At 37.1% G+C, this 16,931-nt stretch overlaps 1 protein-coding gene across 7 annotated transcripts in view; it reads right to left on the minus strand.

Moving 5' to 3' along the window:
- Positions 1-257: 257 nt before the first annotated feature.
- SLC39A12 (solute carrier family 39 member 12) overlaps positions 258-16,931 on the minus strand; it is a 36,557-nt gene continuing 19,883 nt past the window's right edge. For 3 of the 7 annotated variants that reach the window (XM_074574525.1, XM_074574521.1, XM_074574524.1), the window contains 5 exons: positions 16,767-16,919; positions 13,111-13,174; positions 9,267-9,425; positions 7,710-7,897; positions 258-2,631 (listed from right to left, as the gene is read on the minus strand). In XM_074574525.1, the coding sequence (XP_074430626.1) occupies positions 2,503-2,631; positions 7,710-7,897; positions 9,267-9,425; positions 13,111-13,174; positions 16,767-16,919 (693 nt within the window). In that variant the 3' untranslated portion in view covers positions 258-2,502. Of the gene's footprint in view, positions 2,632-7,298; positions 7,345-7,709; positions 7,898-9,266; positions 9,426-13,110; positions 13,175-15,460; positions 15,572-16,766; positions 16,920-16,931 lie in introns of those variants that run through there. The other 4 variants (XM_074574527.1, XM_074574522.1, XM_074574523.1 and 1 more) reach the window with 4 other exon arrangements.

Raw genomic sequence — 16,931 nt, forward strand, 5'->3', positions numbered from 1 at the left:
CATTCTGATCGACATATTCGTGCCCGCGGTGGAAACTGTATATTTGGTTGTTAAACGAGATCAAGAATCCTGATAATTATATACAGCCAAATGATGGCATTTTTTGAACAGATGCAGATGCAATATGTTCACAGATCATGTCGGGATGTGAACCTATGCTCGTATGCAACTTGAAAGTACACACTACGAGAAATTACTTGCCCTCTTTCAGACACATTCATAAATAGTAAAAAAATATTTCAGAATACAAAAATATTGCCAAAACATGATCATGTTGGTAATCTTGTTTTCTGCAGTAGCGAACATTAAGCATACATAAACATTCAAACTACAGTAGCTCTGCTCTTTGAAATAACAAATGTTTCCAATATTCATTTGCACCATCTGATACAAGAATAGATTTTGCTTACGTCCAGTGGTGTCCTGCTATAGCTTGAATTGACTGTCACAGCTGAAGGTCATGGAGTGACTCAGTGCCAAAACAAACAGAGGAAATACTGGGAAACCACTTTTTAAAAATCTTACCTTACTAAAAGCAAGCACAAACTCCTGAAAAATGTAAACTTTGAGAAGAGAAGCATCAGTCATGGCTTCTCAGCTCATCTTTCAAAGTTGAACCAACAGAAAAAGCAGTCATAATATTTGCACACCTAAATAAAACAAGCTCAGATTTTACTTTGGGACTTAGAAGAGCTCAGTCCATTTCCCTAGTCAGATAGAGACTTCCTGTGTGACCTTGGCTAAATTGTTTGGGACAAGGTTTCTGAAGGTACGTAAATGCCTAGATGTACATTTAGATGTGCATTGGGGTATTTGCTACGGATTCTCATAACTAACAAGCGCCAAAAATGAGTGCTTATCTACCTTTAAAATTATCTTTAAGTGTTTTTCCTAAGGGTAATCTGTGGATGACGGGGGGTCCACAAGCCCATGGATCTGGGCTATTATAAACAATGACATTCAGAATTATTTTCGCTTTAGATTTTGATGATAAGGCAGCATGGTGCCCATGAAGCCTTTGGGCACTGACAATGCTCTAAGACTGTTTCCCTCTGTAACATGAGAATAATTGTACCTTCGGTAGGAGCTGTCAAATGAACACAAGACACATTGTGAGACAATCATATCACGTCGTAACGTAGCCCTACTTCAAGCTTGAGTTAAGACAAGGAAAAAAAAATCCACTTGCTGCATAAAGAATATATGTTTGTTCTGTACCTTGCTCTCCCTATTTCCACAGTTCATCAAAGGAGGGAGAAAGAATGCATCTCAATCCTCATACCAAAATATAAGTTAGGTAGGGGGGAGTCCTTGCACCAAAAATTGACAGCATTTAAGCAGTAGAAATCACACAATTGAGTGCTGTTTGGTGCCTCCTGGAAGTTGCTCAGCACCCCAGAATCAGGGCAGAATTTGTATATTTCTTTCAGGCTTCATTCCGCAATACTAAATTAAATGAGTCATCTTAATTTATGCAGAAATCCCTTGAAATCAAGAGGACTAATTACACAAAAATCACTCAAGATAGAAGGAGTCGCAGCGAGGCCCTGAGGGAGCACAGCTACATGCACTTTAGACAATTGGAAAAGCTCTTTCCACAATGCACATCACATGTGTATGAATAAGCTAATTGCTGACGGGAAGGCTCTATTGGTGTTTATTAAACACGATGGCTCAGAAGCAACATCTGGCTCAAGGAATCCCTTGATTTGAGGAGCCTGGATGGGTTATCAGGGAAAAATAATTTAAACATATTTCTTACAATAATTCATAAGCATTTGCTATGAGCAACCATCAGAGGTGGGATAATGCAGAAAGTTGTTACTCTGACAGTTACCATAGTCCAATGCTTGACTGTCACAGACTCCGTCACGTGTATGAGAAACAGTTGGAAAAGGACATTCTCAGATTTCTAGATTCTAAACTTCAACATTTACACTTGTCATTTTTTACCTGCCACAGCAAAATACGACTATTGAGGATCTTTATGTTGACAAAGTAGATAATGCGTGTATTATAATGAGATTGCTGTATGCCATTTAACAGTTTAGTTTTGCTATACTTTTTCGGTTTATAGAAATACGTTAAATCTTTGTACTAAGAGGCAACAAACTTTTCTGCTTTAAATTATTCAACTATGGTTAGTCCACTTTAATTATTGCATATAAAAGTGTTTTATTCTTTTCTTCAATCAGACTGGCAGAGATCACTTAGAGCATTCATCTAGAACAGTCTCAATAAAAACTACTCAAAAGCTCCTGCGAGTTTGAGCACGGGATCTGGTAAACTCAGTAACAAATAAAACATAATTCTAAACATTCATGTTTACAAAAAAAAATTAAAAAATCTGAACAATAAGTTAATAAAGTGAAATAGTTATCTACTATTCAGATATAAAAATCCCAGCAACTTAATTTATATATCACTATAGCAGACATGACAAAATTGTGAATTATGCTATCCACTGTCATAAGTGGTACTTCAAGATTTCCAACAGAAAACTTATATTTTAATTTTCTGTTCGTATATAGCCAAAAGTAAGAGGCAAAGCCAGCCTAATAGTAATCCAAGGTTCTGTAGGAGAAACATCAACCAGGGTCGCCGTGTCTGAATATGAGTCATTTCAGGAAGCTAAAAAAAGAATAAGACACCAGAATGAGAGCCAGATATATTCATCTCTGGGAAAAAAAGTCTTATGGGAAAACAAGACAAACTTCATTAAACAAGACTTTAAAAGTGCTCGGTTTCTGAATATAGCTATTAATTTGTAGTATGTTCTATACATTGTAACAACATAGATCTTGACAGCGAAATATTTAAATTAATCAAATTCTGCTCATTTTGGTTCTTTTACTAGCACCAATGTGAATTATAAATGAGATTCAGGACTTGTAAACTTCTCAACAGTTTTTAGTAATTTTATACAGCTGTCTGTAAGGAAATGCTTATTTAGTAAAATTAGTGATTCCCTTTTGTGGGAATAAACTAGTTTGAGGGGGTTTTGTTTCAGTACTATATATAGGGTCAGTTCTGCTCTTACTGAAATAACTGGCAACACTCCTATTTACTTGGGCTTTAGTAAACATACAAGTAGAAAACAGGATTTTTTAAATATACTTGAAAAAATTACACCTAATATTTTACTCTGTATGTCTTAAATCAGGTAGAGGAGCAGCGTCTGTTTATAATCATATTAAAAGCTACTTACTTTGACCTTCCACCCTACATGGTCTCTTTTATCAAAGTTTTAAACAAAAGTTATGTCTCAACAGACCCTGCGAAAATGACACCTCAGGCTCAGACTCTCTTAGTATTTACGCTTTATGATTTACAGACACCAGGGGAGACAGTAATGACCACTGATACTTTCACATCAACTTTGAAAATAAATATAGAGCGATGGCCTGGTACTGACCTTTGATTTTGGTCGGGTTATTTTGGTCTATTTGTTGTGAACACCAAAACAAGAGCGAGTGGTCCCGGCACTCTCCCATCACGTTACCTTCCTGCTCCACTCCCAGCCTGCACTTGAATGAAGCTGCTCATTTTCTCTTCTCTTCAGAGCCTCCTCACAGGAGCTGTAACAGCAGCAGCCACTGGGAGACAGTGGAGTGGTGCTGACCAAGGAGGCTAACAGGGTTTGTTTACATCTATTTGCTATGCTTCTCCTTCCCTCTGTCAGAGGGGGGTCTCTGGATCTGCTTCTCCTGCACTCTTCTTTCTCTGGAAGTTGGCACGGCCCCAGAAGAAAACTACAGTGAAAAATCCACCTCTACTTTGAAGTTCTACGTAAAAATAGCAGGCCAACCCAAAGGTCCTGGATCTTCGTAACAACTAGGCAGTGGTTTAAATTATGATACAAATTTGCGTTTTAGAAACTCATGTAGTTATATTTGATTTGTATTTAAGGATCATCAGAAACATTTACTCTAAAGCCAAAGTAAGCACCTCGAAGTTATGATGTAAATCAAAATCTAAACTGACAGCTTGTAAGTGTTTGGAGCATGTGGTTTTTGTTTTGTATATAAGTAAAAACTGTTAATTAAGACCTAGGCCTGAATCCAGGGCTCCATTCTAGACCTTTGGTCTTTCTAATTTATCCTTATAATCAGTCTATTTTGTCCTCTCCCCAGTGCATGAGTGAACAAGTTCTCTAAATACAAAACTTTTTCCCCTCCCACTGCAAAAGCTAGTATTTTCTCTTATTGCTGGTAGTGCCAATTTATGAGTTACGCACATGCACAGTAAGTTCCTAAGAAAGTTTTAAAAAGGCATTCTCAGTAGATAGTACCCTTCCTATGTGCAATGCAGATCTCTGCCCCCTCCACCTAGACTGCGTCCATGTTATCAAGTGCACAGACCATTTCTATAGTGTTACCTAGTGTGACATCCCTGCTTATCTCTTTGGAAATAAAAGCTGACTGCTGACACAGTATCAGCTATGGTTCCCCAATGCTCTCTGAACTCGTCTATACACAAATGTGTGTAGTACAGCAGAGAAAAGCTTGTTGTTTTGGAAGCAGAAGCCTATTCAACTGGCAGATGCAAAGCACTTTACAAACTAAGGGAAGATAGCACCACATCCAAGCTGCTGGATGCCATCACACTTACTAATGCTTGGAGTCCTTTTGAGACAAAAGAGTTACTGTCAATCAAGGGACTAATCTATTCCCACTCCAGCTCTTGTTTTCATCATGAGACCACAAAAGGTATACAGAATTAGGAAGCAGTATGCTGAAAGAAGACATGAAGGGGTCTCAACAATGTACTGGCTGAATAAGAGTTCTACCAAGCTGGGTCATATATGGCATGACTGCTGCACTGCAACAGCCCAATAAGTCACTTTAAATGTACTCCTTTATCTCCAAAATTAGAAAGATTTTTAAGGTTAGCTGGAGGAAATGTCAGTTAGTTACCTCAGGGAGTGGTTGGATAGCTCTTATTTCTTGATATCCTAATTGCCTTTCATGCTTCTGTCTCCCTCCTTTCAAATTAGACAGTAAATCTTTCTGGTCAGGAGCTACATAAACCAGTATGATGTGTACAATCACTCAGAAATGCCGTCCCAGTCCTTGGGGTTTAATACAATGCATATGGTTTCATAAATATTTGTCCAAATGATTATTTCATAGATACTCATTTAAGAGGCTGATACAGGATTTTCAAGTTTGTTTCCCAAGAGGAAAAGGGGACATGTTTTGTCAAAGAAACAGTTCATTAGGAGTGAGTTGGTCTGTTCCATTCCATACAGTGGTGTCTCAAGTTTCAATTCAGATTAAAGGTATATTAAAAAAAAGGTACATTATTAATGAAAGGATCTTTGGAAAGAGTGCAAAGTTATGATATGCTTATGATCTCTAAACAGATATCAAGTACAAAATATCTCACTATATTGCTCATAAAAAACTAGGTTTTAGGGGATTTAATTTTGGTTAAACAACTAAACCCACAATATTACAGGTTTTTACTCACACTCATCTTGAAGCAACAAAAAATTTATGTTGCAATATTACATCTCTGCATACACATTTGCAAGACAAAATACTCCTCCCTTCCACCTTCCCCTGTTACTGGGAAGATGAAGTTTTTCAGGATTCCCTGGTGAAAAATGATGAAGGGTATAAATGATTTTATCTTTTCTCCTTTTCCTCAGATTTTTAAAATGATTAGCCTACCCTGCTTGTTAACGGAGCTAGAATGCTATTTGTAGAAATGAGAAACCTTTAATTAACCACAGAAGTAGTTTTGTACAACCTTGACTGTGGTGGCAGTCTCAGGGCTGTCCTGCCAACGAGCCTCCACCTCATACTCCTCAATGTTCCTCGATGCAGAAACCAGTGAGGCTGTCCAGTCTTATTTAAGTGCTGCTCTCTTATTTATCTGCTGCTCTGACAAGCACATGAATATGTGAAAGCCCATAAAACACTAACACTAAAAATTGTACACTTAAGCTTTGTACACCATTAAGTATTTGTACCTAATTGGCAGCAACATTGTTTGCAGCAGACAATAAAAGTTATTTCTGTGCAAAAAGTCAAAAAATACATAAAGCATGGCTGATTTTTTGTTGAGATGTACTGTACAAACGTACAAAACTTTTCAGACCTACAGATTCCTGCAGTGCTAGAGGAATATTTTTAAAAATAAAATAATCCCTGTGATATTCAACACTTGCACTTCTGATAAATACAGTGAGCAACTCAAAATGGCAATTCTTTTGACAAAATGCAGAGAAAGGCTGATTGGAATCCCTATTGATAAGATCCTCCCCTCTCTCTCCCTTCTTTCTCCTCTTCGCATCAAGATTATGGTGACAAGCTGAGAACAAGGGAATACACGTCCCTGCCTGCCTGGAACTGTGTCATCTCTCGGGATTTACAGCTGGCACATTGCTTTGAAGACTCAGGGAAAAAGATGGTGCTGTCCTGGGAGCTTGTGCATCCCTGATGGATGCTGATCCTACACTGAAGGAAAACTATGCCTAAATCATTCTTAGGCACATTAGTAAAACCATACCTATTGAGCAGGTAGGCAGCCTCCCTTCCAAATTTCTCTGTGTCAGAACAAGATGCACCTTGGTACACAGTGCTCTTGTCTCTTATGCACCCCTCAGTCAGGACTGTTGACACAGCCACAATCCTTAGACAGTTCCCTCATAAATGCTTAGGAGAACTTCATGTTCATTTTACTTTTGTTACAGTGGCAAAAAAAAATAGACTAAAATACAACCAAGACCTAAGGTCAATTATTACAACTAGATTATCAAATAGGTTATAATACATATCAGGTTTCAAGTATTGTGCTTGAAGCTGGTAAATGATATCTCAGGCATGAGGTGGCAGTGGTAGTGAACACAACAGAGAGACAGCCAGGCTTGGGAGAAACACAATAATAATTTATGAACAGACAGATCTCTTTTTTTTTTCCACCTCTTGATCTAGTCACTCCCAATAGTTTTCGTTCACAAGCTTGCAAGCAACTTTACATTAATACCTATTGGTTAAAGAGCCATGTGATACTTAAAATAAGCTGGCAAGGTAATTAAGTTCTGCATTGTTACAAGTGTAACAGTTAGCCAGCTCTTCAATAAATGATGTGGCCTGAGGGATCTGCATGAGTTATGATTCCACCACATTCTTCCACAGTCCTCAGACCTTCCTCCTAATGTATACCTTCACGCTTTATTTTTCTGTAGTCAGACTATTGCTATTGAGCTGGGAGTATGAGAAATGTTGGGCAAATATGAAAAAGTTGAGGCAATCTGATGGATTTTGAATTGCTTAGGAGCTCATACAAACCTCTCTGAGAAAGAAAGACTGTCCAGGAAGAACACAGGATAAACATCTTGCATTTTAGTTCAGAAACAGCAAATTCATGTTGAAAGCAAGTGTGAAAAATAGAAAAAGAGGTGTAAAAAGAAAAAAAGTAATTAACTTCTTAAAGATTATTTGCACATTCAAATGTTTGTTTATGTTATACTAAGTAACTTTTTCAGGCCTAGAAATGTATTGTTTACCCTTCCCCCTTTGAAAGTCCTTTATGTCTTTCTCCTATGTTGCCCTCTTAATAGCCTTTATTTCACCCTTTTATTAGTAATTACACCTACCATAGCAGTGACACCAAACAATGCTTTTTCTGCATTTGTCTGACACTCATCTGCGATGTGGCTATGTTAAAAGGAAAATATAGCAATAGACTGAAGTTCTCACCATTTCTGCTAAAGATAAATACAAGAACATTCCAGCTGTAACAGTAAAAATCCAGTTTTGAATGCAAGGGTCAGTTGATACAGAGAGGCCGATATAAAGTCCTAAGAATGCTGTTAGTGCACTTATAAAATTCATCAAAATTGCGATCTTCGTGGGGAGCCCTGTACTTAGCAGCACAGCAAAATCTCCTGCACAGAGAAAAAGACACAAAATTTATGATTTAGCTGATAAATGTATTTGTAGGACTCTTGGTAATAAAACATGAAGAAAAATAATTAGGATATGCACAAAGACAGTGATTGATGGAGGACTGCGCTTAGGTTTCTGTAGAATTAGTTATAAACTCATCCTGTGAGAAAAAACATAGCCAAAAAACCCATATTGACTTGTATTTGTTTAGCTGTTCCTAAAGATAGCATACAGTATACAGGAGTGGCTTTCTGTTAGTTCTCGATGTTCTGTGACATTTCCAACTTGGATACACGCAAAAGTGAAGTCACATGCTTTCCCAGAGTTTCTAAATCTTTCTCGATTGGGAACTTGCCAGTCCAAATCATGTGAGGATATTTGCAGCATGGTCTTTGAGTGTTTTACAGGTGCTGTAAGTCAGAAAAACCTGTGCCAGTCTGATTCCAGTTTGAGTTTAATTCCACTGATTTCAGACCTGATTGACTTTGGTAAATTGTACATCAGAATTGCATCACAGATTTTTCTTCTAAAATGAACTATTTCATAACAGGTCCAGAGTAAAAGATTTTGAAAATTCTTCTCTGTGAGTGTAGAAATGCCCCTTTGACACTGGGACACTACTGCCCCAGAATTAAGAAGCATTGTCTTTGGAGTTAGCTGTTCAGTATTTTGGTAATTTCTTTGCTATGCAAACAAGAGTTACCAGTTTTACAGTAATTCCCCACCTCACCTTTTCATTTGGATAAGTTTTACTCATAGACAGCACATGAAATCTCCAGTCATTTAAGAACAGAAACGAGAATCCACTGTTCTCATCTCAAACTTGCCAGCTTCATCCACACTGAAAGATTTACCACAAGGAGATAACTGAGGACAATGTTCAACAGAACTGTCTTCCTGTCCTGCCTGCTAGTAAAATGGTTCATATATCTTCTTTTATTATCTTATTATTCTTGATTAGCAGCAGGAATGAGGGCAGCATGAGGAATACATTGTTAAATGGCTCTGCTGTGTATTAAAACTCTGGGGTTGCCTGTTGTGTCAGGCCCACATGGCTCTTGCTCACAGCTTACTATTATTTGTGTCTGTACAAATGAGAATAAAGGGCCACTCTGACATGATGGCACTGACATTTGGAGAAGGTGAGATGGGGTGGTATCCAATAACGAGGGCAGAAGCCTCCCCTCCTTTTTGTGAAGGGGAAAGAGAAGAACATAGCTTCTTTATATATCCATCTCACACATTAATGTTATAGTTCATGATGCTATAAGCAAAAAGAATTCCCACTAATGTAATACAGGAAAGAATTCTTTGGAAGACCTGTAACTACAAAGCCAATCAACAGAAATACATATATGTAATTCTTACCCATTTCATGAGGAATTTCATGGCATAAAATAGCAACAGTCGTTGTCACACCCGTTTCTGTTGAGGATGAGAATGCTGCTCCTATTACCAAGCCATCAGCAAAATTGTGAAGACTGTCACCCACCAGAACCATTATTGCTAACAAGCTAATTTTCTTACCTAGGGAAAAAACAAACAAACAAATAAAAAAGAAGTTTTAACAGAAACAGATACTGTAATTTTTGCTATGTTAAAAATGATTTTGTTTTCCGGTTACTTCACATATAACATTATGAAAAGTCATAATAATCAGAGGACAATAGTGTTTATCTGTTTTGACCTTGTTATTACTGTTCCTTCAATACATTTGAAACAAAAAAGTAGGTTGTAGAATAATTCATAGATGCAAATACCAGAAAGTACCTGCCTTATTTAGACAAAAATTTAGTATTAGGTTTGAGTCCACCCTCATGATAGATCCTAAGGGTTTCCATTAATCTTTCTTTGGCTGCTGAAATTCACACAAGTTCTCTAGATATTTTTTTTCTTTAAAAGATGGGCATTTTTCCATCATCGCTCACAGAATTGCACAGCTATAGTGAAGATGAATATTTGATCTCATCCAGCTGATCGTTTGAACACTGTAAAACCTGCTACACTGAGTAATATTTTCAGGGTCTGTTTTTTATGAGACTGTATAACAGTGAAACATAAAGATGAAAGGCAACAAGCCTCAGAGAATCACTATTACTACAGCATTACCGCAATGCTCATTTACACCTTTTTTTCCAATCAATTATTTTATGCTCATAGTACTCCTGTCTGCAGCACCGCTCATGGATGCAGATGGCTGTTTTTCTTTCCCATATTGTTTGGTGAGCTTACTTTGGTGTGGAACGGTACGTTGGATGCTCATGATCAGGCATCTGACATGAGAGGAAAGGTGCTACTAGTGATAAAAGTACTGAAACCAAGCTAGGGAATTAGGGACGGTCTCTCCATCCAGCCTGTAACCCAGACAGCCACGTAGCATGCTGAACATATTCATCGGGAGGGATTTCATCTCAAGTGGCATGGAGGCCCCATCCATAAGCTCAATGGCTAGGCTTAGCAACATATAATTGGCTCCCCTATCCTGCCCTTTGTTCCGTCCACTTTATCCACAATCTTGCAAGCAGGACCTCCTAATGCCTCTCAGGAAACGCATCCAGCTTTCCTCTACACAGCATGGACAGAACACTTTGCAAAGGGTTACTTTTATGCCTGAAGAAGCAGGGTTGTGATCTGGGACCTAAACATCATGTATTTTCTTGACTTTTGTCAGCCCCACACAGACGTACTTTACGACAGTCTAAGGAGCTAACATGGAGCTGCCCAGAACTGTCTGAATACAGTTATTACGAGGTTTCACTTCAGTAATGTTTCTTCAGATATGGCCATTTTATAGTGATGGGGGAGATGTTTTTCTTACAGAAACTGGCTAGAACTGAAGTCTTCAGACTATTATAAAAAACACACACAGCACATAAAAGCCTAACAACTGTATTCAGAAAATCCTCCCTAGTTGCCTGGGAGCTCTGCGGGTTCAGAAAAATTGGCAGGCGTGTTAGATTTTCCTGCCAATTTACAGAGCCAGACGTGGATGTCCCCAGTTTGTGCAGTTCTTTCTAAACAGTATGGGCAGTTTACAATCAATAGTGCAGAGCATGAGTTACATAGAAATAATAGATTGCTGCACTACATTAAGTTTGTGATTTGTAATAAGCACTGTCCAGGACAAAATCATGGCCTGCCCTGAGATATTATTAGTCTGTTTTATTCAAGTATCTGATTGTTGAATAAGACGTACCGTAATTACTGGAACTCACTCTAGCGTGTTGTCTATAGTATAACATAGGGATGAGGTTAACATTGTGGAGCAATTGCAAATGTAAGCTTTGTGAACTTGCTTGACTGAAAGCTAAGAAGATGCATATATAAACAAATCTGAATGTTTATCTTACTTTCAGCCTACTTTAAAGCAACTTTGTTACTAGCAATCATCTCACTGCATTGCTGCAACACTATTAACTTTTTACCCTAACTATTTCTACAAAGCCTCTTCTTCTTAAACAATCCTGCATTTATTTTTGATAGTTTTCTCTGCTTAAATAGGGGATCAGAACTCATAACAAATTCTATTCCATAATTGTCATAAAGCTAAGGGGTGCAGGACTCCCACCATCAATTATGGGTTTTTAGCTTTGAATAAGAGTTTAAAGCAAACATTTATCCATACATAGATCTTTTTTCCAATGTTTTCATTACTCGTACAGCAAAAAAATTTATAGTTAACGTAACGTCTCACTGAGTATACCAAATACAAACTGTTCGATCTTTTCAGATATTGATATAGCAAGTGTGGATAAATGAGAAGAGGGCCAGTGAGAAATCATACATCTTTTTCTTCCAGTAGCTTCTTGCTTTATGAACTAGTCACTGGCTATCTAAGGTGACTGACTTTTCTCGCAGTCCTACTTGACATGTGTTTACAGTGAAGTCTGGCATTTCTGGAGATGTCAGCCTTCTCTCTTAGAGTTGCAGATTCCATTCCATTTGGGGAAAAAACACCTAAAAGTTTAGTTCAGTACCAAGGTACCCAGGTATGTTTATGCATTTAGCTATTTGTAAGAACTGTAACAACATAAACTTTTGAAAATATGTATTCTCTAAAAAACCCTGAAACAAAACATTCTCCCTTCCCTACTACGGTTTCACTTATTGATTTCTAATATAGAGGTAAAACATGAGCTATGAGGGAAAAATGGAACCAAACGAAAAATTGTACTGAGAATCTAGACCAACTTTAGTTATAGACCAAAATTAGTCACATGGAACAAATAACATTGATATCACTAGAAATTTGTTTGTGCTTAGCAGGTAGTGATGATTGAACAGAATGGAAACATCTAGAGAGAGATGGACTAATAGTCACACTGAAACTGGCACTGGATTGTGTACTGCTGGATAGGTGAGACTGAAGAAACGGAAATCCAGATTTCAAATGCCTCGGAAATGGAAACGAAGTCCGCAAGAACAGAGAAGAATATTAGAAACCTTGAAGAAGATAATGACATTTTGAAATAAATGAAACTGTTGACCCAAGATCACAAAATAAAGGGGAGTCAACTATAGTAAATAAATTGATTTCAATTAAAATGCTATTCCCTCAGCTGAATGACTACAACTCTACTAAATTCACCAAGGTCACACAAGTACAGTCAAAGGCAGAGTTTGGTTTATGCTGTATTTTCCCATTATTTTTTTTTTTGAGTAAGCAGCAACAATACAGGGAAGATAAGAATTACTTTGAAGCGCTCTGAAGAAAACAGATTATCCTAAAACTGAGAGCCATCACGAGCCCATAATTCCATATACGTAACAAATCATTACTGGTTTGAGGAGGCTATTGCTTTACCGCGTAAGAGAAGAAGGAAGCAGAATTGTATTAGTATAGTGAGCCAAAAAACCAAACGTTTCACTACCTTCAGAAGTAAAAGCCCAAGCAAAGTTTACAATTATAAAAATCTGTTTTGTATTAAATTTTGAATGTTTCCCTTTAAGCAAAGGCTTTAGAAAAACGGTTTGCAACAGTGAGTAAACAAACACTAAAGCATGGACAGTATAAGATTAATGAACTTCACAATTACAGGGCTGGCAGCTGAAAAGGTTTTCAAGAAGATATTTAATTATGTAGCCAAGCATCATCAGTTGTGGTGAGGCAGCACATAGCAAACACAGAGCTAAGCCAGCTTTAGACTTTCAGTTCCATCTTAGGTCTCAAGGCTTTTCCTGTTGCTTGTCTAGTCTTTTTATTGATACTAACTTTTTTTGCTGATCGCCTTACTCTCTGGAGGAACTTCAGCAGACTCAGAATCTTCTGGGCTTCTCTAGTTAAAAGCAAAGATAATGGATCAGTGTTAAGGGGCTCTTCCAGCTGCTGCTATAAACACAGGAAAATATCAAATAAGTTCAAGATTTTTTATTAAAGATAGTTGCTGTTATTTGCATAGATATCATTAGAATCATTTATTGGGTACTGGCAGTGTGATTGGAAACACATAAAAAAAGAAATCTCCCTTGCCCAGAAAAGGCTACAGTCTAATTCAGGTAGGAAGACAGACATTTATAAGCACTTTTGTAACCCAAGAAAATAATGTTTCTGCTTGAATACACAAAAATCTGAGCCAAATGCAGAGCTAAAAAGGACATTGTCATTCAAATTGTATCTTTTCATTTTGTCATGACCAGATCACTGTAGTTTCCTGCTGGATAAGGTGTCTATAGGATTTCCAAGGAGAAATGGGTAGACACCAGAGTCTTTTTGGAGTTCCTGTTCTTCACAGTTACTCTGTGAAAACACAAGACTAAAAAAGATGATCCTAGGCAGGTTTCACACCCTTTCAAAATATAGTGTTTTTTTCTTTAGGGTAGTACAGCCTCCAGTGCCTCATCTCTTGGCCTTTAGTTAGGGCTTTGTCTCGGCATCTGGCATCACTCCACTGCAATGAGTGAAATTTACCCTTATTTCAAGTGAAGAAAGAGACAGTATCCCTGTCCTTATCCTAGAGAGTTAATTTGATGCATCAGCCCTAATGTTTAATTAACAGAAACTGCAACTGTGGGGAGAGAAGGGAGAACACGAGGAATCTCTCCTCCTACCTCCCCGGGGCTTTTCTTTCCGACTAGAGAAATTATTAGAAATTTGTGTAAGGGTGAGACAAGCCAAAAAAAAAAAGCTTGTTTGAAACTAGAAAAACTGAATTTATAATCTCTATATTTTCTCTTTTTTGGCCAAAAAAAAAAAAAAAGATATTAAAGCTATTATGGTAGCCAGTGAAGAGTCAACAGCAGCGCGAAAGAGTGCTTTGTTAGGGACAACAGCCACCACTCCAAACACTATAGCAGACGTGTAGTGGCTGCAAAACAGGATATGTTTCTTGGCTGGTATTAGCTTGGTTGTGATGTGGGATATGTGCTGTAGAGGCATGAGAAGGGAAGGGAAAGGATTTGGTTTTAAAATTCTACATTTTAAAGGAAAAATAAAAGTCTTTAATTCCCATGATTGCAGCCAGTCATATGAATTCCAGTAATTGTTCCACTTCTCTTATAATATTTATTCACATGCCACTTCTTTGAACTCTAAGTCAAAACTGCAAGACTAATCACTGACCTGAAGGATTTATAAGCTTTTCTTAGTCAACCAGTGTTTGTCTTACTATTACTCACATGACTCTGAAAAATTGGCCGTGCCTGTACAAACTAGCTAAGCCAGGCTAGTTCATGTGATCTATACATAACTTTAAGGGAATCTTGCATCTGAGAGGAAAGACGAGCTCATTCATTATCATAAACAGGAAATGATGACGTGGCTCACAAATTAGTAAACATTCTTCACTTGTCTGTTTGCTCTGCATTCCATTGAGAGTTTCCCAACTGTGTTTGAGAGATTAGCAGTGGCTCGTGAGGCTCTTGCCCATCACAACTGCTTTAGTAAAATGGAGTTCACATTGTAGATCTCTGGAGATTCTGATTTAAATAACCAGGAACGTATTTATCTAGGTACTACATACAAACTGAAGAGATTTGTTGGAAAGAGAGAAAAGATTAAAAGGTATGAGTCAATTTAGTTTGCAAACAAATATCTGTCTGGATACTCTACACAGACCAGAAAATTATGTAACTTCTTATGGGTAAGCACCATTCCCCGATCTCCAGCTTGTTTATGTTACTCTTTGAATCTGCGGAATAATGCCCAAGAATAGTCCAAGATTTCATCTGTTCACTAATTATGCACTTAACTCTCACTGCAGAAGATCCTGAAGTTTTTCCCATGGGAGAGTCTGCCCTTACATATAATAAATTTTTAAAAACAAGGGAGGAGGAAAATCTTCAAGAATTTTATCAACAAAAGGTAGTACAGGAAGTGTACTGTCATATCAATCTAATACACCCTTCAGAAAAGTTATTGTAAAAATTTGTGTTTGAAATCTCTGTTATAGCTCATTATAAACTTCAAAATCTAGAGATTCCTGACAATCATGTCATGTAATAAAGGACAAATCAATAAAGATTGAAAAATAATACTGATTTACTATATTAATTTTGGTTCATTTTTTGAGGAACAGAGAAAGAAGGATATAAAATCAGGGAAGTATGTCATATTGGTAACCTACCAACTGTATGGTTGAAGTAGATTTGCCTCTGCCTGAATGTTCATTTAATTCAGATTCCACTGGAAGATCATGGGAATGTCCCCAGTGCCCATTAACTAAAGAAAGGCCCTGCTGAATGAAGATGCTTTGCAATTAGTTCTGAAACCCAATGAAAACAGGTGCAGTCTTTCTCAGCCTTTTGTGAAATTTTAGCATATATAGGAAATATTTTTTTTCAAAACAAAACCTATTGAAAAAGATTGTTGGCTAGGATCAACATTTCCTAATGCTTATTTGATTAAAAAAACCATGAAAACTGAATCAGATAAATCAGTGTCAACCGTAATGGTTTAATGAAATTTGTTTTGTTTTAAAACTGAAGATTAAAATTTGCGGCTGAGATGGATATAACAATTAACTTTTAGAGTTCATTTAGTTCTCTGCAGAGCATGTTTAAAGATTTGTGGGATGATGCTAAACCCTCCTCTCCGAATAAGTAACATAAAGGACTATTTTTTACCAAACAAACAAAATATCACCATCATTAAAATATTCTCATTCTGTTAATTTCACATGATATTCTTATGGCTAACTCAAAGACAGTGGGAATAGGGACTCATTGCTGCGTATCTAAATCAGGACAGTCATTAAACACTGTCTGTAAAATAGAACAAGCAAAGGCTTAGCCTTCTTAAGATAGCCTTCCATGCTGAGAAACTTAATGAGCCATCACGCTTTGTGTTACATGGTATCCTTGTGCATAATCATATTTTTAGGCACCAGCCACACTGAAATAAAGTAATAAAATTAAGATAAGCAGTGAGCAAGGAGACGTTATTAATTTAAGATTGGGTTCTACTGACCACAACATACATATTAGATTTTCAAATCCATTGGGAAAGTGGTCAAAAATTGTTTGGAAATTGTAAGATATCATTCTTGAAAATATCTTGTGCTTACATCTATGACTTCCTTCTCTTCAAACAGAGCCTTGAGTAAACAACTGTCATTACTATTTCATATGGATACTCTTCACTTGCTCCAGTGTTAGTCATGAAAGTATGCTTACAGAACACCTTCAATTAACTGTTTCCTTCTTGATTTATAAATATATGGAGCACTTTCATGAAGTATACAAAATCCATAGACCAAAGCAAAATAGAAATTGAAGGTCAATCTGGTAGGAGCACTTTGGAAAGCTGTTTTTAATGCTTCATTTAACTCATACAAATGATAATTATTCTCTACAATCATTTTAACATTTTGTACACTGAAAAATCTCAAAAGAAAGGAGATTTTTTAAAGGATAAACTGTACAAAGCTTTACCTGGTCACGTGGTGTTACCAAAAGAAAGAAACACTTTTCAATCAGAAAAAAACCATGAATTCCTCCAATTATTCCCAAAAGTTTCCAAATATATTCTTTCCCATCATAGAAATGTTCTACCTCTTGTGCTTCATGCTTATGTAAACCAAGAGTCTAAAAAAAAAA

This window comes from Larus michahellis, chromosome 2 (genome assembly GCF_964199755.1).
Source record: "Larus michahellis chromosome 2, bLarMic1.1, whole genome shotgun sequence".
NCBI classification, from domain to species: domain Eukaryota; kingdom Metazoa; phylum Chordata; class Aves; order Charadriiformes; family Laridae; genus Larus; species Larus michahellis.